Below are 27925 nucleotides of genomic sequence, written 5' to 3' on the forward strand. Positions count from 1 at the left end.
GAAAGTATATTTAAAATACATTAAAAAAAACGCGATGTACACAATTTGGTCATAATTATGTTAATAACCTAATTTACATAGAAAAATATCTTACATCTTTAATTTTACATCTTAAGATTCTAACAGTATAGCCTATTTTAAACAACGTAATAGCGAATAAATAAATAATTTTGTTTTAAATTAAATCATACTACTTAAATATCGTAATACTGTACGAAAAATTATCCTTGCAATTTATAATATGATCTCTCCGTTACGATTACAGGGTAACTTTATGATTAAGAAACCATTATATTTTTATATTCTCATAACTCAAACAATCTGGTATTTCGTGGCATTTTTATGGTATTATAATTTTATAATGATGTAGCAATAAATAACATTAGGCACTGAATCGAATGAATAAAATACTGCATTGACATAGCAATGAAATGAAGAAAATGTTATATATTATTTTTAATATAAAATGAGGAACTTAATCGTCAGATTTTACGGGCTGTTTACACTTTGCATTTGGAACCAAATACTCATATGACCTTTATAATACTGTCACTATAATCAGTCTCCACAGTCCAATCTATCATAGTATATCACTACACGTAGTCCCTTTTCCCAGGGCTAATAATGCTATTCCTCTCACTCACTACAGACACTTCCGATCCGTCCTTTTTCCTCCTGCATGATTTGAAGAGTTTTGATGACTGTTTGAAAGGAAATAAAATAGGGTTAGTAACGTTTTCAATCTATAAATATATGACGTGCGGATACAAGGGAATAATCGAATTTCTCAAGGCCTCCGAGACAAATTAAAAGCGGATTCCTTTATAGTTTCTATCTTTTTTTAATATTATTATAACAGCTTTGACTACTAAAATGATGACTATGATACTGAATGCAAGTAGAAATATCTGTTTTTAATTATTGAAACCCAACAGGTAAAAATAAGTGAACGGGAATTACAAATACGTAATGTCAACATAGTAAAGTTATCATACAACGCTTGTATAATCCAAAGCAAGTACTATGCAAGGCATTTAAAAACGAGAACTAACAGACGTAATTTATCTTATAAGGAAATATTACTGCCATGTTATCACACCAGAGAGCTAAGCTAAGCTGGGCTTTTCGTAATATTTTCTATGGAATAAGTTCATCGTCTTACATTTTATTTTTCAAATTTACTGTTTTTTGTGTACAATAATGTTGTTTCAAACAACAAAATTTCACTGACTGCCCATTAGACTAAAAAGGCCACGATAGACGAATAAAGTATACTCACCATAACGATATTCCTCACTGGCTGCTGCAGCACAAAGATACAGAAAATGACGACGCCCTGCAGAGCGTTGATGAGATCGAACATGGACCACACGGAGACAGAGGAGGACCCTGCGCCCGCTGCCCAAGACACCACCTCCAAGGCCCACGACAAACCCATGATGAAGGACAGGATACAGCACTTGCGGAATCTGAGCAATTCATTTACTTTTATTTGCAGGTTGATATTGAAAACTAAATACTTTATAATTAAAAGAAAAAAAAATTAAACAAGCTCGTGTAGATACTTCTGGATATGGTACTAAAGAGAATCGTCTCATAGGCGATAAGCTCGACGAGTAATTGTTTTTAGCCTCCCTCGTCCCAGGTGCCTGGTTTTTCCCAGCGTCATGAGGGAAATACAAAATAAACTCAAAAATATTGACATTATTTCAGAATACCTTTTCCACCAATCCAATTTATGAAATGGGAAACAGGAATACTTTCATTGTCCGTTCAATGAAATAGTGCTGTAGCAAAAGACCCTAGGCCACAAAGACGGCCAAGCACATGTGATACCGCTGGTATTGCAGATAATACTTAAATACTATTTAAATAGGTTTGCTTGCCTATTTCCCTGCTTAGTAGTAGTATAGATAAAATATCAACGTTCTAACAAAATTTTGCTTGGCTTCGTCTACCCCTCATAAGACAAAGAAAGATCGTCCGAGTACTTGATGCTACACCAACATACTTTCCCTGGCCTGCAGCGGTTGCCCCAGCATGGTGCCCATGCGCACCTAGTCGTTTCTATTGCTACATCAACTTACATTTTCTTGTATCTCTTCAGCCGCAGGTTGAAGTTGCCGGGCGGGTCCTGCGGTGGGGTCGCTGACCGCTCTCTGGCCTGCAGCGGCTGCCCCAGCACGGTGCCCATGCGCACCCAGTCGTCGGAGTTGCTGAAGTCTGAATGCGCCAGCTCTAAGGCTGTTTCGAAAAAAAACTTATATTGACTGTTTGTCCGGAAGCTACAGTGATATTATTAATAATATTAATAAATTAACTCTTTACTCCAAGTAATTTTTCCATCCTTCGAATGTTACATTCTGTGTAATTAAGTATATGTGATTCACATTATTATGTATACCTAAACCTATTTAAAGTAATTAGTATTAGCAGAATATTGTTATTACCTAGAAATTCTAGTTGATACAAACTTATTCAAGAGTCTCAAGATTAATTTCTCCCACATATATACTCGTAAGTTATAATATTTAAATGCAACTTCCTTCAATGGATATGACTCCCTGAAAAATGCAATTTACTCGTATTTATAGCGTAATGTAGCTGGCTTGTGTGGAGTAATGTAGTCTTTACAATATTGTTATACATTATTTGCGTATTCTCGTCTTCTCGCTAATGACATGATCTCACATCCTGCTATAACATTGTCTTGCATTTATCCTAATGGGAATTTTCATTGTTAAGATTTGTTTTATAACATACTTCAGTTTATGACTTCAGTAATTAAAGAGTAATATTTAATATTGTTATTTATGGCTAACACAATCACATTCATAATTAAATGTTCCGGTTTAGATTGATAGTAATTAAAATACAAAAGCAAATCAATTAACAACGTAAATATAAATAAGACTTTAGATTTTCCTTTATGTTACTATTACATCATGGCTATTGTAACCTGAATCAATATTATATACTCACAGATATACCTACTACTATTTTTTATCAAATTCCAAATACAACTGCCTAATGCTCCAATAAAATTATTTGCACCCACGCCTTTATTAAGCGGTGGTCCAAATAAACAGTAGAACCACTAGCCCTAGTCTAACTGCTATTACTTACTGGGCCAGTGAGGAACTAAATAAATTGATTATATGTACATTTATTTATTTTATGCATTAAACAAAAAAGTTGTTGTACCTCGCACTTCAATCACGTTCTGTAAGTAATACCACATACTAACGTATTAGATCTTGTTTATTATTAGACTATTGATGGGCAACGACCACCTTCTTACTTTTCCACCGTCTCGTCTCGTGGACACTCCCTGGGCCAGACTTTTAAACAATTTTCTTTCAAAATGACGAGATTTTGGTTATTCTACAAAAAAATACTCACGCGTAACGTCCTTAAGCTTATCATAATGAACGGCAAAGGCCCTTGACGTCATCATGAACAGTATGATGTTAGAGATGAGGATGACCGCTACAGGCCCGTAGAAATAAGGTAATGCCGCCTGGTCCGCTGGAAAATAAACCTTATTTAGTAACGCCTAAAGTTGTTTTTAGATACTTAAGATAAACTACTCACAATATTTTGCTGGATAGCATGCATATATTTGTTTTTGGAGAAATCTAATATAATGAAAATTCGCGCTGAGAGTATATTTTCGTAAATTTGGTTTCCCTTAGTTGTAACGTGATTTTGAGTCATCAATAATTGAAATTAATCAGTGAAAACATATTACTCTAAATCGTTACTCTAATTCTAAATCCTGTCGGTTAAATTGTAAATGTACTTACTTTTAAACCAGCAACCTTTAACACCAAAATTCGGTTTGAGGTAAGTGCTTGGAACTGCCGGTGACAGATCCATGGTTATGGTGACTATAAGTAGGACTACGGGTAATATGACTGCGTATGCGCAGTACCAAGCAAACCGCCTTCTCATACTCCTCCTTGTAAGTAACGCGTCAATGTAGCGCCTGAAAAAACGCAAACTTATTAATGTTTTCTTGAAAAAGAATAACGTATTTCAAATAATTAATTTACTAAATAGCTTCATATAAATTATGAAATGTATGTAAGGTATGAAAAAAAAGGTTTAATATATGAAATAATATGGTCCCATCTCCTAGAGACTATATAATCAAAGATACTGAACGCAAACTTAGGTAGATGGTATAATTTTGAAAATTAGTATAACTTACCTAACATTTAAGAATGTATCAAAACACATGACGTTGAGCCAGAAGAAGCATGACACAAACGAAAACTGGATGAGGTAGGCTGTAAAAAGAACAGTATCCTTAATAATATTGTAAACCTTGTCACAGTTTTACGGTTAATAAGAATACGCTGGATTTAACGAAATTTAGAATAAATATGCATAGTTAATGAGCCGAGGTCAAACATGGATATATGTTATATACAGTCAACCTCACATCAAGCTGCTCAAACCTATTTATTACCTTACCACTATTACCGCCGCATATAGGTCCAGGCAGGGTAACTTTATGTGCGGTCGACTGATAAATAAAAAGATATATAAAACAGTGTAAATTATTGATTAAAAATATTATGCTTAATTAATTATACTTAAAAATCGTTATGCCATAATACAGTATGCTATGTTTCAATATGGCTTAATTTTTTTTGCTTATAAATAAAGACCCTGTTAAATATCTAAATATGTTATCTCTATATTGAATTTTCGGAGTCAATCATCTTCTTATAAAAATGTAACATAGGTACCTAATCAAATAAAAACCATTTCAATATTGTGTGTATTAAAATTTGATTTTTATATGGTTTTGAGGACTATATTGTAACGCATGAATGAGTATAGATTTTCTTAGAATTTATTACTTCGTCCGTAGAATGGATTGCGTTCCGAATAAATATGAAAGGTTATTTAATGAATTGGAAAGTAATGTGTAGCATTTTCGTCGTTTGCTGATACTTATTCATGTGAAATAGTCATTCAATTCAATGCTTAAATAACACTTTTTTTTTCATAAATAGAGTGGAGCTGTGGAACATCTATTATTAGTGGTACTATATAATTAAAAATTTGATGTTAAAAAGTGCCCTTTAATCTGGGTAATAATAATAATAAGGTCTGATTTCAGAATAAATGTTTTGGACTTTAACTCACCCATAACCGAGCACACGGTAATAGGAAAAGCATGTCCAGCGAGTTGAGTGGTGGCCAAACACAGAAACGCGATGGCAAGGCAGATTGTGTGGCATGCCAGGGATTTGCCGTGAGTGTCCCGGAGCTCCTTGATGTAAGTGTAGATAAACGCCGTGAAAAGCAGGAACGGTACAGATATTAGTAAACCTGGAAATTTGTTTTTCATTAGTAAGAAAATATTGATTAATTGATTGAGATTTACGCTTTTTCCCAATTTCTTCCCAAAAAACCCGGCGCAAACCCAACTAATAGATTGGTTTACGCCAGAGTTTTTATGGGAGTAAACTGGTTTCTTTTTGCGCCTCGCAACAACAGCTAGTAGATTGTTGTCGACAACAGCTAGTAATGTCAATATATTTGTTTATTTATCTCTTACCTATAGCATAAGCAATCAAAGTAACAGAAGTGGTAGTTTCAGCCGAGGATGCGGTGAAGCAAACCAAAGGCAAAGTCACTCCTGCTGGATTTGATTCGTTCCAGAATGTCTCCATGCAAAAGTCCTTGGTGCCCAAAAACGGAGGTGTCGAGAAAGGGACGAATAACGAACCGTTGACCATGAGATAAAACTCATCATTACTGTCTTGATATGGTTCTAATCGATATCTGAAAGAATACCAAAATAGATTAATAATACAAAAAATGGGCCAAGAAATTGTCCATTTTATTTTCATTTCATTGTTTGTCCTCTTTAAGGGTATTATTTAAGTATTTCGGTGGTAACAAAGCTACTAATTATAGATAAATTATGTCTAACCATAAAAAAATTATTCGCTCAAAATTATCAAATATTTTATGCTTATTTTAAAATTCCTGTTTCGATCATACTTTTCTGTGATTACCCGGTAGTAAGTGGCAATTCCATGGCACATATTTTATTAACGGTCATTACAGAAATTATTTCACGTATTCTTTGTGTACAATTTGTTTCAAACTTTACTAACATGGGGAAGGAAAATTTATCGATGAAAAGCTTTACAATCGTTCTAAACGTTCATCGAGCGTTGAAAACAACGAGTGTTATGGTTTTGTTTATCCGATAGTTGGTGTTAATAATTTTTTTGGGATGAACTGTAAGTTCATATACTAAAATCAAAAATGTCGATATAGATAAAATATATTATATAACAAACAATTAATTTTAAATCTTGAATTATAAATTATAATTTTGTCATTTAGAGTAGATTGCCACCTTGCACCAGTCAACTTTGATGTTAACATAAACCTGTGCGCAGCCGCCATTTAAATAAAATGGCGTACTTTGCGTTTTTCTAAGTCGACGTAAAATTTACTAGAATGCCACCGAGTCCATTTTACCAACCTGTCATAAAGGCAAGGGTTTCCAACGAGGGTTTCATAGAGATTGCTCTCGTAACTCCACAGATGTGTGTCGTTGGTCTTGTAGAACATCGGCGAAAAGGTTAGAGTGGTTCGAACGCACTCGGACTTGACGTTTCCCTCTGAGTCGTGGCTGATACTCAGATTCTGCCCGCTGGCGCAACATTTCGGTACCACTGGCAGCTTTGGGCCTTCTTCCTGAAAAAAAAAACATTTGTCAAAAACTTAAAATGTTAGTCATCTTGTAATAAATAATTTTATTTGTAGACCAATATGTGATGACTTTTAAATTCCGTTGAAAATACGTTAATCCGATTCCATGTTTTAATAGTAGAAATACGTTCAAAAGATGTTCGAAATTACTCCAACCGTTTATTTTCTTAGGGTGGGTTGCTCCGTAAATTTTGACGTTAACTTTAACGTGTGCAAAACAACGCAATGTCAATCAAGCCCAAACGTCAGCGGCGCGCAGGTTAAAATCAATGCAATGACGATACAACTTACCCTTAATTATTAAGATCAATTTTGTACTTTAGAATTTCGATATCGCGATAATATTCCCTTTGTTGTATGATATATATATATAACATTTTAAATGTTGTAAGAGATAAATGTTACTATCAGGGAAGATGTTTTGAAATACCTGAAAATACTTTATACATACACGTTCATTACCAAATATCACTTCGATCTAAAGAGACAAATGGCACTATTACCATATACGTGACCAATCAGAACAATGTCGGCCGACCTCAGTACATGTCTTCATGAAACCAAAGTTCAAATGCTTGTGTTGAATTTTGATTAGTAGCCATAAGATCCGTCCAATTTATCATCATTTTGAACGACAACCATAATTATCTTGTCCTTACCGTGTACATTGACTTTTATAGGCCACGACCCAATTTAAAATAAAGCGGCCGTCGAGACTCTTGTGCAAATCTGACAAGGACATGACAATATTCGTCAATTAAATGCGGAGTGAAGAGGGTTGTTATATTGTGATATCGAAAATGTTTGAATTTTGATACACAAGGGAAGGAAAATTGTACTTCTAAAGACTGAGAGACTCAAGAAATCAAATTATTTGCTTATCCATAACTTTCCTCATCTTTTATTAGCTCAGCTCCCGTTTGGATTTTTGGTTGTATAATGTCTTATAATGAGAGAATATTATGATGGATTTGAACAATGAAATACCAATATTGCAACCATATGTATTTATGTATATACGTTATAACAATATCAGTTTTAGCAAAGACAACCGTAGCAGAGACTAAAACTACAGACTTAAACATAGCTAACCATGTAGGTCCGCAATTAAGTACTAATGTAATCATTACTATGTTCCAATAATTATTGAACATTCTCTTTTCTCTTATATATATATATATATAAAACTACTTGACGACAATGTACCGCGTAAAAGTTCTGTCGCAGTGAAAGTAATAAGCGATATTCACTGCGACTTCAGTGAACTTTTCATAGCAGTCACACAGTTAGGTTACTCTCTCCATAATAGTCAATTTACGCAATCACGTCAGTTCCCATGCTGGCGTCGTCGTCGACCGTTTAGTGCGCGACTCCCGTCTCATCTCGACGTCATTATGAGTCGATCACGTCTCTAACAAGCGCACGTAGCACGTAACGCCTTCAATACGCGGATTTTACGCGTGACGCGTGTTACAATATAACTCGGCTGATTTAGGTTGTTAATATCGCACTTCTTATTTGGCACTAATGCAATTTAGCACATAATAAATTACACCATAATAATGTAATATCTCACCTTGCGTTTATCATAAAAGATCGATAATTTAATTGAATGATAAAAGATTGTTGATTGTGTAACGACGCTTTCCATACAAAAACCACGTCGTGTCACTAAAATCCCACATATGTAGATACGAAAACTTAGAAAGTATCACATCGCATCCATACCCAGGTCTAAACGTCAGACTGCTATCTACGACTAAGGAATTTTTAAAATATTTTATGTGAAATATTAGGAATATATTATTATAAAATTCTATAATCTCAGGATTGATGCGCCCCTAATGATGATCCTATGATTTAATCCTGAGATTATAGAATCACGCCTCAAACGAAATCTGTATAGTAGATTTTATGTGGCGTGACTACATCTTCACTCACATAGTTATGTGTTAGGTAGGTTATACATATTACTCGCAGCTCCGCCTGCGATATCCTCCGGTTTTTAACTATATCAAGTCTAAATTTCATCAAAAATGGCACAACAATTTAGCTGTGAATGCATGACAGCTAGACTTTCGTATAAAAGTTTACATAAAAATAGTAATTATAAATAATTAAATATAAAAGTCACTTACGGCCGCTAGTGCTTATAAAACCATAATCCAATTATTTATCCAACTAAGAAGTCAATTGACCTAAAATTATCCCAACTGGGAATCTAATTAACACAAACGCTCTCTGCCGCGTCTTCCGGTTCCGGTCGGGGCGGGACAATGCGAAAATGGAGGCATTACCGTTTATTAGACCTTGATAGAAAATACTATATACTTTTTGTTTATATTTTCGGAACAAAGAGTGAGATTTTTCGTACTTTTTATGTGACTTGTACATATAATTATAATTTTTATTGACTTTATATATCTGGAAGGCTGCCATGAAATATACAACACGTAGCAAATCATTGCGTTCACACTTTTTTACACCATGTGTACACGATATGGGAAAAAGAGACAGCATGTGGACGTTTAAACGTGTTTCTACGTGTTTGTATGTTTCGTAGTAGGTCTTCTGATGTTGGTTTAAGGTTGATTTTTTCTAAACTTTAATCTTTATGTTAATTCAAGATGTGCATGTGTTGCTACTTTACGTGGTTGCTTTAAAATAAGATCTGAAGAATAACGAAGTATTCTATGAAGCCGACTCACTGCATTGGACAATATAAAAATTACTGGAATTATCATCTATCTATCTATCTATTCCTCTGGAGCGCATCCATTTGAGCGTAATAAAATCCACCAATCAAAGTGTTTCACAACATTCATAGGGTCATATTTTGCTAAACAGCTTACCGAACCATCGATCGAATCTATCAAAGTGAAAATCTACAGAGGATGACATTTTCATGACACTAATACAATATAAGTATAAACCTTTACAAAAACTACATACTATTGTAATCTCTGATGCAATAATACATTTACATAAATGAACTTTCATGTCAAATACTACTTGATTATAAAACAAAGTGTAAGTAAGTGGGTAATCACGTCCTGCTATTTGCTGTACATTTACGACGGGCAGCGGTCGCAGGCTGGCGCTTGTCCGATCGTTTGCTGTTTGCTCTGTCAACAGACATGATTGGTGGCTCAGCCAGGGATTGCTCGTGTCTTGACTGTGTTTATTTATTGTTTGATTTACTGGAAATATAATGGGTAGAATTGATCGATGTAGAACCTATCAAACGTGACACGGCTCACATAAAACGGCTCTCTAAATAGCTAATTATCCTAACTAATCCGTATATAATATTATGAATATAAAATAACGTTTGTTTGTCCTTCTTTGAAAAATTCCCGGTACCATCTCCAGATTTGGCGGAAAGCATAAAGTGGGGGGCGATGCAAGATGCCTCAAAAACATCAGAGAGTGGACGGGAGTCTAAACAGTAAGTTGAACAATTATTCAGACTAGCTCTGGATAAGGTAAAGCTAAGAGCTGATGGCGAATATTCAGTAACGAATAGGCACACAAAGAAATAGAAAAAATCTTCACGCTTTATCGCAATTTTGAAACGCTTGCTTTTCATGCCAAAAAAAGTACTGTTCCTGTGGGAATATCGCTCAAACAGGATAAAAGCTAGAAAATTAAAACGGTTTGATCTGTTTCCACGTCGATATATTTTTTTTAAATCTCTGAAAATCTATAAAATTTAGAAACAGCAATATAATTCCATCTCCAACCCACAAATCAAAACGATATTTACTCAAGTACCTACGTAGAAACCCAAAATCTAATTAGCACATAAAGGCTTCTCTCGACTGTGAAGGAAAAAGTTACGTAAGTGCGGGATCACGTCCCTTTGTTTGTCGTTTATTTAGAACTTACACGAGTTATAAAGAGGAACTATGTGAAGTGAACAGGTTCTATCTGTGTTTGGCTCTTGACTTTTACTACTTCATTAATTAAAACGTAAATTAAATATACTTAACAATATTATGAATTAATTGGTTTAAGGTTTTAATTTTGTAAACTTGTTTATTTTGGGTAACAATGGATCATTATGATAATATTTTCTTGCTTTACTTGTTTTTTATTCTCTACATTTACTTTTGGGCTGATCTTGTTGATATTTATGGAAAGTACATGACTTCCATAAGAAATATATTTTTGAAGTTTAAATTATTATTTTTGCTTGTAAAAGAAAAAAAAAACTAAACTACTGGCCATCATTTGCGCTTGTTGTAAATTAAAAAAAAAACTCAAACGAATTTATCTCAAGAAAATTCATTCGAAATCCCGGAAGCAAGAAAGGCCCTCGACCGTGGGTAGGCTTTCGTATCAGATTAACTTAGTGTTTACTCTATCAATTGCGCGCGAGAGCCGAACTAAGATAACTGTTACTTATAATGGAACTGTTTTAATTGGACTCGTTTATTTTGGAACGTTACATTATTTCTGCTCAGTCGACTAATGGTTTTCACTTAGCTTGGTATCAGAATAACCATGGGATAATTTATTTATTGTTATACTACGATTAAACAGATATTTAAATTCAAAATCACTTTAATGTCCATGAAGTTGTCTTTTATCGTTTGCGATTTGGGTTTTTTTCTCAATCGGTTTTCTGTCTCAGAATAAACAAAATTAAAGCAGAAATTTCATCAAGAGCAATCGATTAATTTTGTTAATTTTTGCACGTAAATATTGTCATGCAATTTTTGTACATACAAATAGAAGTTACAGGATTTATTTATTTTTATTTAACTCTTCTAGCGCGTAAAATCGAGACACAATAGATAAACAATAGTAGATAAACATCGGTTAGTAAGCGAGACGTAAGAGAGGATCATATAAAGTATTTCCCATTACAGTAGCACAAAATCTTGTTATCATGACTATTATTATCGAAATTACATGTCATTATCACACATTTATCTGTACATTTTACATTATTTTACGTTTGTCAACGTCATTAAATCAAAGTATCAAACTTGACAGGAAGTACTAAATGATATCTAAATATTTTATTGTTATTCCTTCTTGTGCAATTTGAAGAATTTTTTAGTAAAATATTATTTAAAATATGATTGAGTACGCAGAAATACTTGATATTGCTGATAAAGCTATTATCAAACGAGGGTTTGCACTACGATACTAACACGTTCCATTTATGTGACATAATTATATAAATAATGATGAATAAACTTATCGGTAATAGTTAAAAGGTATTTTCGGAATTTAGAAATTTATTTTATGATAACAAGGTAGGTACGGCCTACGCAATTGCTTATTTGAATCATCGAAACCTGCGGCGGGTTTAACCTATCTATATAAATAAGCATCTGCGGCCCGGAGCTTCGATCCCTTGAGAATTTCGGGATAAAACCGGGATACCCTATATGTTATTCCAGGTTATATTCTGCTAGTCTGCAAAATTTCTTAACAATCGGTAAAGTAGATTTTTCGAAGAGTAACAAACATACACACATACATCCTCACTAACTTTCGCATTTATAATATTAATAGGATATAAATCAAATTAGTAAATATACTCGATAAATCATTTGTTGATGATGAAAAAAAAATTAAAAACAATCGCTTAAATTATAAAAAATGGAAATTTAATTTCCGTGCCGTCTCTAACATTCATAAATAAATTAATGACGAATCTGGCTTACATTGCAATAAATTAATGTTTACTTCATCAAATTTTCATTGAATTTGTTTCAAATTGGAAAAATCAATTAAATGTACATATTTATAATATAACATTCTGGACATTTCTCGAGTGAACGCATTATGTAAATCAACCCTACCCAAAGGCATCCAAGGGAACATAGAAAAAAAAAACTTTACAAAACAGCAAAACAAAATGTTCATAAGATGAAAAGAAAAATACGAGCCCGTAGCAAAACTTGGTTGAAAATGTCGAAACAATTTGTTTTATAAGGTTTGTGGGATATTCCGTCAAGTTGGCATCGCCGGATCCGGATCCGCCCACGACGAAACCGGACAAATATTTGGCCAACCCGAAACTTTTGCTTCTCCCAAACTCCCGATTGACGTTATTGAGAGGTCAAACGTGAGTTATAATCGTGAATAACCTTCTTGAATACGATGTCGATAACAGATTTCTTAGCTAATTACGAAAATTTTCTCGAGGGTCGATACCCTCAGTTCAGTTCAGGTGTTTATGAAAGCTTGATCAAAGAACTTTGTTTAATAAGGAAATACATAATTACGGTATTTGGTAATTCTATTAACTAACTACAAAGTATGAAAAACCGCAGATAAATCAATGACAACGTATATGTTACGTACAAAATCCGACCAGAATAAAACTAATGATTACATTTATTACAATCCACAGCAAGAAACAATAGTCTTCTGGTAGTCCAACTAGGTGGACTAGTCGTGTGGACCACACTCAACAGAGGATCAAAAATCATTTTGTCATTTCTTAAAACCTTATAAAAGTAATCACAAGTATAAACCTTTGCAGCCATGACGTAACTTTATTTTATTTTCCATAACTATGTTACAAAGCAGAAAAATTTGTTACAAAATGAAATAAAATGGCGCACAAACATGAGGGCGGACAAAGAGAATGAATTTCATTTCCGGATAACATGTATTAATTTCCTTTCGTTTCATCTGCTTGAAAAATCTCTGTGGAAAAGCGATGTTTCCACAAAATGTTAGATTTGTATTACATTATTGTTATATTTTCTTTTCAATCATAGTTTTTTGATCATAACATTTATTCATAGTACTCTTTAAATATTTTAAATGCAAAAGTTTAAATATGAGTTTGTGACGATATTGTTACTCAATCAATCAAATTCTGCTTCAATCAAAACTTGGTACATGGATGTACTTTACTACTTTACTGGAGGTACTTTTCCGATATTCGCACAGGCGTTGGCGAATTATTAAAATAAAATTAAGATTCAAATTTTACTAATTACCTGTCTACCTGACTAGATCCAGTCTGTATTTTTTATTTGTTTTTCCGACAGATAATATTCTATTGAGTTGTCGTTATACGATATTCTCACTTTAGACTGGGACCGAATGAGACAAAAGTTTTCAAAACGTGATTCCATCGAAAAACTTAAAATATAATGTTTCAAAAGACGTGATATATTTCAAAAATCCTCTCCGGAAACTGTAGCTTTAAGATCTTATGCATTTTGGTTTTTTGCAAGTTTTATACAACCTGTTTTTCAAATGGAATCTTCCAGCTCAATTCTGTTGGTATCGGATATTTTTAACCGATTAAGCTAAAATTATGATATGCGTGACCTGACGACGCGTGGCACTCAAAATCGACTCCCGACAAGGGATCTCCTAAATGGGTTGAACATATTGTTTGTCTCAAGTTGAATGCAATAAATTAAATGACAATAATAAAAGCTTACGACAAAAATGAGATTTCAAATTTATAGAAATAGTCACTTATCTACAGTAAAAGGAGAAAAAAGTAACTAATATGCGATATCTAAAGTATAATCGCCTTCTTCCGCACAGAACATAAACCTGACAAACGTTATCACAGCAACAAAAGGCTTCTTTTATTAGCATCAGACAACATTATCTGCTCGCAATGCTGATATATCACAGGCCGCGCCTGCAGTAGACACATGATTTGTTCACATTGCGCCAGCTAAGGGCATAGTGCGAGTTTACAATCACAACTCGACGTTAGTAGCTATTGTGACACTGTGACGTGATGCAAAATTAAAGTCAACGTCAATACGAGATTCGTTGGAAGCGAAAATTAAACGAGATCGAGTCGAAATAGAAACCTCGCAATAAGCGTGTTGTAATATTATTTTTTTGTATGAGCACTATGAAAACCCTACATAACAAACATTTTCGAACTTGTCTTGTTGGAAATCATCACTAGTTCTGTCACTGTTAGTTGACACAGGAAATAAAAATATAATTTAAATTTAATAACACCCTATACTAATGTAATCCATGTCAAAAAGATACGAACACTCTACAGATCTGGAACTGTAATTAATCTGCCATACAACTCGAACAATATGAACATTGTTGTCGAGTTGTACTTCACAATATTTATTTCGGCACTGGGGGCAGTATTTTTTGGGAAGAATGCTCATATTAACTGAATTCTATCTTGGTAGAATGGATGTGGCGTTGAGCCTTGGAGCAATCTCCTTAAGTGGCATCTTCAGAGTGCGTTATCTGGTTTATTAGTTATTTACTCCGAGTCCAAGGTCCTGAACACGTCCTTCATGTAAATTGCATTGTTTTTGTCCCAGTGGGAATGTTTTGTAGGTACCTACTTAACTTGTTGCTGAAATTGTCCTTCGAGATGATAAAAAAAACCAGTGTTAAACGTTTTATTAATTAATATTTACCGACTAAATGTATTTACTCACAAAATTAAACGTAGGTATTTACTATTTACAAAAAAATGCAAGTCAAGTTCAAATCTTAAAATCATATTTCGGGCCTCCCCGAAATATGATTACGAGTAATACCCTAACCATATTCCTAGGGATGCGTGGATTTTTGGCACTACACTCCTTAAATATAGAAAGTCAATTTTCAATGACTTGTCACAGAACAACGGAACCAAATCTATAACACCGAAATTCAATGCCCTCCAAATTAAACGGTATAAACACTTCTCTTAATCTACTGAATAAAATAATTTATCTTGGCGCGCTAAATAGTTGAGATTAACATTATGCTCCGCTCCGCCCGAGATTATAAACAATTCATTCCTTTGTTCGAATTTCAGCTAAATTCCATACATATTTGTATTTACAAAATTAAATATAGCCTTTGTTGTCGCAAGATAGTATAATAATTTGATTAAAACTAACGTATTATACGAATATAATAACATGTTGGAACGATAATTTTATTTCATGCGTCTCCAAGAAAAAAGTCTTATCCAAACATAAGGCATACAATTAATTCAACAAACAAGATTAAATCCGTGACAGCTTAAGCAGACATATAACGATCTATGTCATATCACCCTGTCACGGGTCCCTTAATAGCCATAAAGTGTGTTAATACCTAATAGCTTGTTCGGCTTATCTTTGCTTGACGAGCAATATCGATGCGCCGGCGACGGTAGCTCGCCGGTGACAGATACAGATAACATCCCACGCAAACTGCTGGCCACAGAAATCGGAATAGTAAAGGAATTGAACTTTGATGTACCACCGTCGACATTTTCTTTTTCTTAGAAAACCTAATTAAGTTTGCAAATGTTAAACTACTACGCGGGTAGGTATTCTAAGGTGTATAGGTGCGATTTTGCAATGGCAACCCTTTGGAGATTGGGTAATTTAAATATTCACAGCTTATGGTAAAATTACAATTAATTCATAACACGTGTAAATTTAACACTTGAACAGAGATACAAATTGAAAAAAGTTGAAAAGAGATAAAGATTTTATCTATCTATCAAGATACTCTATTTATCAAAATAACATAGTAATGTATATTTTTTGCTTTAACGCTAAAAACAGTGAACATGTAGTACAAAAATGTATAATTATAAAATTCAACAGAAATTAAATGTGAATGAATCACCTGCTAAGGAGCATGGTCTCAAATCTTTACTGAAGGCTTCTATCAGAGTGGCAAAAAATTATTATATTCCTTATTAGTCCCTTCTACAATCTTATATAGTTTTCATTTCTGTGATATTTCTATGCTATACACGTTACTTATTAAAAGATAACGGCTAGCTTCGGTTTATTTTAAACATCACGAGAATCTAAATGTTGTAACTAATAGGTTTTATGGAATAAAACTAATTATTGGCATACAAAAACGTCTCGCATACTTGTTAGTAGATACTGTAGAGATAAAGATACGGCTTACCCTAGATAATAATCTAGATTTATTAATCATCCGGTTCCAAATGAAAAGTTACGAAACGTGAATGTATTAAAGTAATCTGTGGCAATGCTAACTTTTCAATCCCAAAAACTTACTTTCGTATAATACCCAACTAATACGAAAGTATGTTTTTTGTTACCTCTTCACGCTTCATCTACTTCAGCGTACGGAAAAAGACATAGGGCACCAGTCATCCGGGAAAAATTCCGCGGGCAAAAGCTAGTAAAACACAAACCAAAAATCAGAGATGAGAAAGTCGAGTAATAAAAAATGCGAAATGGTCATCAATAAATTCCACACGGTTTATAAATCGAATTACATCAATAAGACATAAGGATTTCGTGCTCGACTGGGGAAACGGTTAAGTAAATGATAGGCAACCCTAACTAACGAGCCTATTTGTACGCGTGCCGCGCCGAGCGTACTGTAAATAAATAAACTGTGTCCCTGAGATATGCCGGCTTTCATTTGAGTAGGACATTTAACATTTGACATCCACTTTCCTTGATAAAGACGTCGATATCTGGACATTAGAGTAGGCAGTGACAACATTAAACTATCCTTCCAGAAAACGAAACATTCAAACGAAGATTCTTTTAGCCGCTAGCCGGAAAGGCTCAGTCATTACCTGGTAAGAAAGCTTCCTAAATGTATTTTCATGGTTTAATTTTATCTACGTAAATACTAAAAAGTATATCCTATTACCTAATATTATGTTCGGATCAATCTGATTGATATTTCAGCCAAAGTAGCTGAAAAAATTTCTTTACCGATATCCAAAATACATTACAGATTTTATCGAAAAATTATTGAGTACAATTTGAGAAATTAACTTCGAAAATAAAATATAAGAAGTTATATTTGAAGAAAACTGTATAAAATGGAATTCAAATAGTGTGTTGGTAAGTCTAGGCCGCACTATATGCAATTCCACTATCGAAGTATCTGTTAAACTATGACCTACCTCAAGGCGCGTCGACATGCTATTGAATAACATTTGATTGCACAGATTAACTGCTGGCTTGCGGCAGAGAGAGCGCTTAATCTGTAACGCATGGTTATCTGCGCAGCCGCAGGGTAACCACCCACATTTCCGTGCCTTTGGAATATGTATTTAATAGTCTTTGTAATGGTTTTCATGGGAAAACGAGAACAATAACAATGGAAGGAACACTATCCCTGTCATCTAATGCAATTTTCTGGTTCCTTCCCTGAGGAAGTAACCGGTAAATAGCACAATGGCTAATTGAAGAAACTGACGCATAATAAGATTGGGAAAACCTTTTAAATTATAATTTCGATTCACAATTAATTGATGAAATAGTACCATGAAAAAAATTACGAAAACTTGCATATTGTAGAAGTTGTATTTAGCAAATGTTAACAAAATGCTATGTTAAACGAAATGGTGCAAGTACATATTTGTACACATTACTTGAAGGCAGATTAACCGTAATTGATTTACGCGGTGGAGGGTGAAATTGAAAAAATATTCATCATGGAAATGAGAAAATAAGCTATCGCCGGCTTAAGAAAACAAATTTGAGAGGGTGGCAATAAATTCCAAAACAAAGCACGTAGGCCATTGATTTTTCGCCAAAACCAAACAGTGGCTTATATTTCAAGCAATAAATAAATTACGCTTCGAATTACTTACGGCTAATAATAATAATATAATAAGATATTGCGTAAAATTTACATGCTGTACAAGAAATCACAAGTCCCAAACCTGAAATAAATTAGTTGTTTCAGATATTTGAAATAATTGAAGTTTAAAAATAAAAAAAAAACTCCAGAAAAACAAAATACGCGTATTGATTTCGAATAAATACAAAACGACCATCCTTCATCCGGATCGCAAAAAAATGCCAAATAACAAAATTAATTACGACGGCGTCGGCCGAAAGAGGCGTCGAAAAATTTCGCGGGAGATTGAACATTAAACTCTTAATCCAATAAATGCCTATAAACTGTATAAATTTTTGCAGACCCCCGCTAGGCTAATCCATTATTATATTTTCCACTCTTTTCGCCTTTCATTCGAGTATTCTTGGCCATCTTAGCACTTAGCAATCATAATTTCATTATTGGTTGAATTTACTGCGAAAAATTTATTGAAAGTGATTCCTTCTATTTCGTGTCGATCTTTTGTTAAATTTATGCTGACTATAAAAAGGTTCACGAGATATTTTAATATTTTCTGTTTTAATATAATTGCTGTATAGACATTAATAAACAATCGAAAGGCAAAGATAGTACAGTCAAATTACCCTACATCTCTGTGCGGCGGTGATAGCAACGAATTTCCAATGAATATGTACACGATACATGCTGTTAACTGCATATAAATTCAACGTTTTTACTATATGTACATTTCAATAATTTTACGGAATATCTAATTTCAACTTTAGTAGCGATAAGCGTAAAAACCTTGATGTAGGTTTTACGTTTATGTACACATCGCTATATAAAATACGGTGTTATCTTATTTACGGAGTTTTAGATAACACGATCAAACAACATTAGAAATAACCATTCGATGCTTATCTTATTACTGGAGTATCGGAGATAGCTGGAGTGTCCTGAGGCCAGATAATGTGGAGTTAGATAGCATTGTTTCCGAATCTGCTGCGGACAGGTTTTATAAGATCCTTTGTCTCAAAGGGCTGGCCTGTGGCGTATCGATTAAAATTGATGGTTTGCTCTCAGATTGCACGGGCTTTGTTTGAGAATAACATAGAACGTTGTAAAATGTTAATTGTTGCATCTTGGCTTTCACAAGACTATTTTAAGACTTAAATAACTGTGTGTTACTGAACAACTAGCCATACTATACGATATAGGCTTACCCAAAAAATAAGCGCTCGAATTTATATATCGATTCAAAAAAAGCGATGAATCAAACATTTTGCGAAATATTATCCTAAATAGTTACATCTATAGTATTACATGGCGTTGCGAACATAAATTACTCAATATTAAAACAAATAAAGCTGTCCCGTGTACAACCATAAACATTTGTGAATGAAATTATCTTCGCAAGCACAAAACACACCTAACATACCAATTCTGTCGTGCGAACTTGTGTGTAACGAGTCAACTCGCAACAGAAGCCTCTTAGTGGGTTCAGCAAACAGATCATGCCGTGTTTGTATACAGCCACTTCCACTTGTACCTACAGTCAACACCAAATAATAATGCCTCGTGTACAGTCAACCGCATGTCAAATAATCATACATTAACCTTTACACTGTGATAATAGCGGCGAATTTGCTATAGGTTGATGTGCTGTCGACTATTCAAGTAGGACTAATATAGCACCAAATTGACAGAGTAAATCAAGTACGTACGTACATGGAATGTCCACAACGTGTAACTTTCCATTGAGTACAAAATTTACAATTACAATCCATACTTATAAATGCGAAATTCTGTCTGTCTGACTATCATGCTTTCACAGCCGATTTTGATTGAGGTATACAGATGTTCATATAGATAACCCGAGTCCAAATATAGGCCACATTTTCTTCGAATTTCTACCCCCAAAACTAGAAATGGGGGAGAAAGTTTGTATGACAAACGCACCCGAGACATTTTAAATCGAGCGGAGCTGCGGGTAATAGCTAGTGTAAAAAATAAACAAAAGAAGTATACATGTTTGCTTTGATAAGTTTAATTTTCGTTGTACTGTATGTTTGCAGTCTGTAATTATTTGACCACAAAACAAATTACCAAGAAGTTAAGATGGAAAAAACTTCCAACCACATGGGCGCAGCCACGGTGAGGCAGGGTGGGGCGTTATAGGTATACACGGTGTATATGGAGTAACCTTTTATATAAAAAAATTAAACGCGGTGAGACCGAGTACAGATTGCTAGTTACATATTATTTTAGACAGCTGCCTCACCCCCTCCCCATGGTTGGCGACGCCCATGTCCAACCATGCTATCAATTCTTGTGAAAATATAGGAGTGGTCACCTGTAGGATGCCAGTCATGATAAATCAGGTTATTAAAAATGCAATCGAATGTACCTAGACGATATTTTATTTTGTAATAATGACTCCTGCCTGATAAGCCATAGGTGTGGCAACGCAAACATACGTACAATGATATGACAATATATCGCATGTTTGGTCTTTCGTCATATTTATTCTTGTACTCGTACATATTTGGTCAAAAATACTCATATAAATAGCATAATCAACATTTACTCGTATTATAGTTTGCTTAACTCGAAGCAATTTTAAAAGTTAGCAACAATCCAGCGGTTGGTAACAAAAATCTTAAATAAAATACCTATTAAAAACGTGATTAAAACTCTGCTCATATTAATGACGGCGATTCCGATGATGCAAACAAAATTATGCTTTAGAATGCTTTGTTTTAGGTTTAAAATATACTATGTGGTTTTCTCTCGACGTAAAAACAAACAATTCGGTCCATTAGTACTAATTGTGTTAGCTATACCGCGTTAGCAGTGAACCGCTCCTGTCCATATATCATTGGGAGTGGGGTGAAAACACGTAACATTTTGCATTTGCAGATGCAATTGTCATTTGTAATATTGGTTTGTATCGCTACGCTTAATGTAGCAGCCTATTTACAAATTTACTACTGATACAAAAAGTGAACAGAATTTTAATTCCTAAAGGTGAGTTCCACCAGCTTTAAATTAATCTGCGCGTCGCTGACATTTATACAAAGTGGCGTGTTTTGCGTTTTTCTGCGCAAAATTGACGGTGCAACCCACCCTAATAAAAATATTGTTTATTATATCTATTTTGTTTCATAACATAATAATAATTTATTTATTTCGACCAACAAAGGATCATATCAAAACATTACTAGACAAACCAAATTTGATTAAAATTATATTGGCTTCAATAAGATATACCTACATAACATAGCTGCTGACCTATTGAGCAATTTTTTACTGTCGTATTTATTTCTACGTATTTATTTACATTTCTGTAAAGTCTGCAATGTGCATAACCATTGCCAAAAAATATTTTTTATCTTAAAATGTTAAAGATCGATATATGACTTTCTCTGAAAAAAAATTAAAGAACCTACATTTGTCATATTTCTACGAAAATAATCCACGTACGTATTAATATCTTCAAGAAATAAATTCCCAATTTATAGTGCCTAAAATTTGGCACTCTAGAAGGCACTGTAGGCATCATTTTAGGTTAACAATACTGCTGTAGCAGCTGTTCCGACAATTTTCACGACATATCATTTTTCAAACACGCGCCGCATGAGAGACTCCGTCTATCTGTTCTAGACCCTTGAAGTATTTTAAATCAACTACATTCCACTCTTAGAGAAATTGGTAACGTAAAATATTTTATGTAAATGAACGATTTTTATTCAACAGCAAATACGTAGAAAGCAGCTGAATCAAAGTGAGCCACAGAAAATAATATCGAAATAAAGTTGTAATCAATAACTAAAGAATTTTATTTTTGTATAAGTAATATGTATAATTGAACCCAATTTGGAATCGAAGTTAGTCGAAAATTGATTAATAGTCATAAATTGATGGAAAAAATTTTTCTCAACGTCAACAACTATTCGTTAAGCAAAAAATAGAGAAAACATAGCTTAAAAGAACAATTTATTTCATGACAAATATTCACTTCGTCACTAAAATTACTAAATTGTTTAACAAATAATTTTTTTGGATAGCATCTCCCACTGCTGGGCAAAAAGCCTTCTCAGTCCCCACAGTCTGTTTTTTTTGTTTGTCTATTTTCTTGTAGAATTCTATTAGGTCTCACTAACATTAACCTTGCTACTTTGGAAATTCAAAAAAGAATGATGTCGGCAATTTTTTTTATTAATAATATAGCAGGATCCCGGGCATATTTCCTCGACGTATCATTTTTCAAACGCTCGTAGAGGATTTCTGCCTCCAGTGAATAATTATCTGAAAACGGCTAGTGTCCGAATATTTTAGACGGTATTTTGTCCTTGTTAACTCGCATTTTGTTTTAATTTTTCAAAGTCTTAAGAGATTTTTTTACTTTAACATGTGTCAATTAACTTTATTGTTTATTTTGCGAAGTTGAGACGAAAAAGTAGGAAAGTGGACCCTGAGCTTCGAGGCTCAACGGCCGAGAATACAATCAGATGAGAGAGAGAGAGAAAGATAATTAACTTTGTTAAATTTATTTTATCATCACACTTACTTGGTCAATTGTACTATATCTAACACAAGTCATTAAAAGATTTGTTTATTTTTACAAAATGGTATTACAATGTTATTATATAAATAATTTTTAGGTGTATGCTGAAAATAAACATAACCTAACCATAATTAGGTTCCTATTCATTCTCATTCAGATCTCAGTAAAAAATAAAAAGGTCCTAAACAAGAGCGGCACAAATTCTAGTACATTGTAAGTAAAGTTTTGAAATTGATTCAAACGAAAAAAAAAAAGACAACAGAGGAATTTCTAGAATATATACATTCATTCACGAAATTCCAAAAAACAATTAATGTAGGTATGTTAGAGCAATTGCGAAATTTTATATATCCATTACTATGTCATTTATCTTCGGTGTGGTTTCCTAGAAATGATTGGCATCGCTAAGTGCTGACGACTTGTTCTCGGAAAAGGGTGCGCAGTGTCTTCTAGGAAAGAATCATTTTCTCTTGTTGAACTCATGAGAAATCTTCCATACAGATAGATAATATTATCCTCTTAAATTAATTTTATCGTGTTTTTACGCAAATAGTAGAAAATAGGCGGGCAGATCCAGATAACTAGGTATACTTGGTTTACCAGATAACTAGGTATGCTTGGTTAAATTTTAGATACAAATAGATCTAACACTCCCGCAATACATTATGAATCACCTCTTCACTGAATAAATTTCATGATATCATTTTCATCAATAACAAAACCATAGTGTTTCCGAAATTAGTCACGGTATAGCTTGGCGACTTTGGACACGGATATGTATTATTATAACTATCCCGCCGGTCGGGATATTCGAACTTCGAACCTTCTACATTTTTTTTTCACAACTCCTAGTACATAAGTTTTTTTTTTCTCTATGCCTAATTTTTTTTTTTATTTCACTTTTGCCGTGTACAAAATGTCATCAGATATGGAAAATACCTGGGAATGGTTTGATAATGGCGCGTTGGCCAAAACAGTGAATTAAATCAGAACATGAGAAACCTTGGTTCGACACCAAATTTATCAAACAATGACGAAAACTGGTCAACAAAATGCACTCATCTTATTTTTGCTACAAAATAACGAAATCACAAAGATTTGCGTGTATCCTAAGTCGAGTTATGTGTGTTCGTCTCAATCAGTCGTTTTCGACGAAATCAATTTTCTTTTTTGCTTTTCATTGGTACTTAGTACAAAAGGTGACCTACCTATTTCGATAAAAAGATTTTGTACTGTATTCGGTATTCGGGAAAGTTAATAGTCTTTAATTAATTTATTTGACGACCAGTGAATCATCAAATAAATTAATCTAAAATCACCTTACAGAAAATTATAATTTTGTATCATTTTTATTTTGTGTTATATAACAAGGTGTTTGTTTGTCCGGCAAACAACTTCGTTATGTCAATGACCACAAAATATGAGCTAATGTAATGGCTTCTGGAATTAATGGCGTCTTATTTATTACGATAAGACAGTGTATAAAATAACGTATATGTTTGTAGAAATAGCATATATCTACAAGTCATAAATTTTAAACCCACTAATGTTATAAATACAATGAGATTTGATGTGTATCAGATTGTTGATCATCTTCTGAACGGATTTCGATGATACTTAGTATACTGATAGAATGTAACCTAGAAAAGCTAATTCCGAAATTACCCCAAGAGTGAAGTAAGAAATATAAGTCGATTTTCTGTTGACTGTATCATTATGGTAGTATTATAGTCAATTTTAAAACATATTTTTATTAAATATAAATAAATGTAATTACCTTAAAACCTGCTGTGAAAAACATGACCCCAAATTAGAAATCACAAGTACTCACTACACTAAAACCATCACTGTCCACAGGATTTAAAAGCATTTCCACATTTCGCTAAATAAAAATAAACGCTCCATTTTTCGACTGACCCTTACTTCTATATGTATAAGGTCTAATTTTTTAGGCATAAAAGGCGATATTTTACGAATCGTACAATGGCCAAATTGAAACGAACGTTACTTCCACAGGCCCTACGATAATAACTCTGCACCTGGCATTTTGTCACTGACATTGGAAATGAATTATCAATTGGTCACGTCACACAAGGCACGTTTAGGAAAATGTGCTAAGTCTATATCACTATGTACTTGTATTATCTTAGGTGTACCTAGCTGGGTACATAAACCTATTGGCTGCGAAGCACGACCATCCATTGAGCCTTGAGTAGTAGACATTGTGAATTCTTACTTATTGTAATAAGGAGCGTATAATTTTATAAAGAAATAGTCTAAATACGTAGAGGTTAGATTTTCTATCTGTTATATAGGCTCTGGTCTATACATATATAATAGACTGAATATTAAGTATAATTAATCATATTTATCTACTCAAATAGTACCTAATCTACTAGTCTTGCTGCTTGACAATGCCATAAGCATAGAGAGATTTTGTAACATTTAAGTTACATTTTATTGTTTTTCTATGTAACTGTTTTCCAGATAAATAAAAAATAAAAGGTTTCACATCATTAAACTTAAGTTCAAATCTGTTCAACTGACTGCAGTTTTCGATACTAACTCCAATCAGCAGATCGGTCAATTTATACGGAAGAGTAAAATTTTTTAAATTTCCTAAAGATTTTGTGCTCTAAATCGTCACCCAAACTTATTGTGGAAAAATATAAGGTCATATAAAAGACGAAGCTAGTATTTTTATACTAGCTTGGTCTTTTATAAGGCCATAAACTTTTTTCCTTGAGTTGATAAAAAAATATGTATCTACAACATACAATGATTGAGCTAGCTAACTAGGTACACTAACAGACCAATTTGTCAGCAGTCATGGTTAGATGTTCTGGGAACTATTATAGCAACACGGGCATTTGTTCCGCCATTATAATACCCCTTTACTCATTATACATCACACAGTAACGTTACAAAATCGACTCTAATTTGGCGATATAAAGTCTAATTAGGAAATGTTACGATTCACTACAAAATGACATCATAGTATGACGTGACGTCATTTCAAATTTAAATCAGTTCCGCCTGATATTCAAACTCATTAAAAAGGTCAATAACCTAACCCGTTAACTAATAAATAAAAATATAATATTACATATGTTCAATAGAGCTGCATCTTTTGCTGATTATTCAATGTCAATGACATTGATCTCAATTGCGACTTAAGTAATTTATACACTATTAAAATATAGATTATATTGCTAGCCATGATGCTGGCTAGTTACAAAATCTTATAAAAGTAAAATAATAATAGAAAGCCCCTTTGGCATATTTTATTTTTCCAATACTGTAACTCATTACAGTATTGGAAAGACACTCATTTCTTTCTGCATTTTCTCTGAGCAGTCCATAGATAAAAAAAATATATGAGCAGTCTTTAAGAATTGTTGTAATTAATTATTTTTTTTGTTAAAAAACATGGTAAAGGTATAACTATCAACTACTAATTTCGAATCTGATTTTTGTCTTTCGTTCACATCAAAACAGAACAATTAATTAATGTGTTTTTTATATAGGCCACTTTCTGTCGCGGGCGGAGCCGCGGGCATCAGCTAACCTATGTCATTATTTTCTGATGAAATTTATTCAGAATAAGTGATGAGTTAAATATACTTTTTGAAATATCAAACATAAATAAAAATTTATGTTAAATGGTAAATTGTGAAGTGGAACGTGGAGTGTGAACTATTTCGCAATATAAAAGTAAACATAGGACTTGTATAATGACTGAACACAAAATAATCAGTGATAACCGCGGGCTTCCCCTACACATACTAGACATTGAATAGATTATCCTTGATTTCCGTTATCTTATGACCAATCATTCACAAGCCGGCGGACATAAAATCAACTCTATGCCACGGTAATAACGGCGAATGTTCCATGATATAGAGAAGATAGAATAATGTGCTTGTTGCCTTTAAGTTTTCTTCGTATTGGATAAAATTTATTTTAATTGCAGCTGCAAATATAAATCCATTGACGAGGCCTGACACAATTCACCGATGTCGACTTTCAGGATCTCTGTGAGATATATACGATTGAAACGTTTTAAATATGTGACTTTTCAATTTGTTCATTTACAAATTTACAGGCTTAAAAATATTTTACAGATACGAATACGGCTATGTAAAATACTTTTAAATATAAAAAAGTAATAATTATTAGTTTTAGACAATAATACGCCTAATCAGGCATACATGGCAAGCCCTCTTGAACAGAGCACCGTTATCATCGCGTTGTTTTATTATTCATCAATTGCATACATATTTACATTTTGATAAAATAAACAGTAATGTTATAATCTCTACTATACATACCGATTGTAATAATTATTTTCGTTTTCCAAACGATTCATTTTTGTGAATGTAAAAAAAATAAAAATCTAGACTCTTCTAAGACCATTTGTCTAAATTTTTTCGCGATAGATTAGATTGAATCGCGAGCATAAACTAGTCTCTCAACATACTATACAACATAAATCTCGAAATTTGATTAGAAAAGGTTTGACTATGTAATATGTTCCACTCTGTAAACTGTTTGACAAAATAAAACACATACAAAAATACAAGGTCACATAACAAGTGGGTAAAACTTGACATTGTAAATGTACCGTAAATTACGTAATTATTGCCGCCGCTTTATGGCGGTCGCTTATTCACATTGTAAAATAGTAAGATGCTAATGATGGTACAACAATAATCAATGACATGATGGTTAATTTTATTTACTATAAGTATTACTAAAGAAATATATCAATGAAAGAAAAACCGGTCAAGTGCAAGTCGGATTTACGCACAGAAGCAGCACCTCTAGATATGCAAAGATATACAAAACGTGTTCATCAACATTTTGCGAGCGTCTGCATTAAATTTGTATGAAATGAATTTGAAATATAAGTTTGTCATGATTTTTTTCTGTATTTTGCTTTAAACTAGGGAACCTTAAAATCATGGGGATGGATCATCAAGTACAGTTACAACATGTAGTTTTAAATATTAAAATTAAATTTTCGTTTGTTTGTAGCAACATACCTCTCGTAATTTTGACTTATGGGCGTTAAACGTTAAAAGACCA

The 27925-nt window shown here is 33.4% G+C and overlaps 1 protein-coding gene across 1 annotated transcript in view; it reads right to left on the bottom strand.

The window, feature by feature from the left end:
- Positions 1 to 432: 432 nt before the first annotated feature.
- The window catches only part of LOC128674875 (G-protein coupled receptor Mth2-like), a 53901-nt gene continuing 26408 nt past the window's right edge, over positions 433 to 27925 (bottom strand). Inside the window, exons 2-10 of the mRNA XM_053753855.1 lie at positions 6518 to 6732; positions 5576 to 5802; positions 5161 to 5346; positions 4214 to 4292; positions 3807 to 3988; positions 3403 to 3528; positions 2088 to 2244; positions 1280 to 1469; positions 433 to 701 (exon numbers count right to left, since the gene is read on the bottom strand). Coding sequence (XP_053609830.1) covers positions 594 to 701; positions 1280 to 1469; positions 2088 to 2244; positions 3403 to 3528; positions 3807 to 3988; positions 4214 to 4292; positions 5161 to 5346; positions 5576 to 5802; positions 6518 to 6732 — 1470 coding nt within the window. The 3' untranslated portion in view covers positions 433 to 593. The remainder of the gene's footprint in view (positions 702 to 1279; positions 1470 to 2087; positions 2245 to 3402; positions 3529 to 3806; positions 3989 to 4213; positions 4293 to 5160; positions 5347 to 5575; positions 5803 to 6517; positions 6733 to 27925) is intronic.

Source organism: Plodia interpunctella, chromosome 13, assembly GCF_027563975.2.
Source record: "Plodia interpunctella isolate USDA-ARS_2022_Savannah chromosome 13, ilPloInte3.2, whole genome shotgun sequence".
Lineage (NCBI taxonomy): Eukaryota > Metazoa > Arthropoda > Insecta > Lepidoptera > Pyralidae > Plodia > Plodia interpunctella.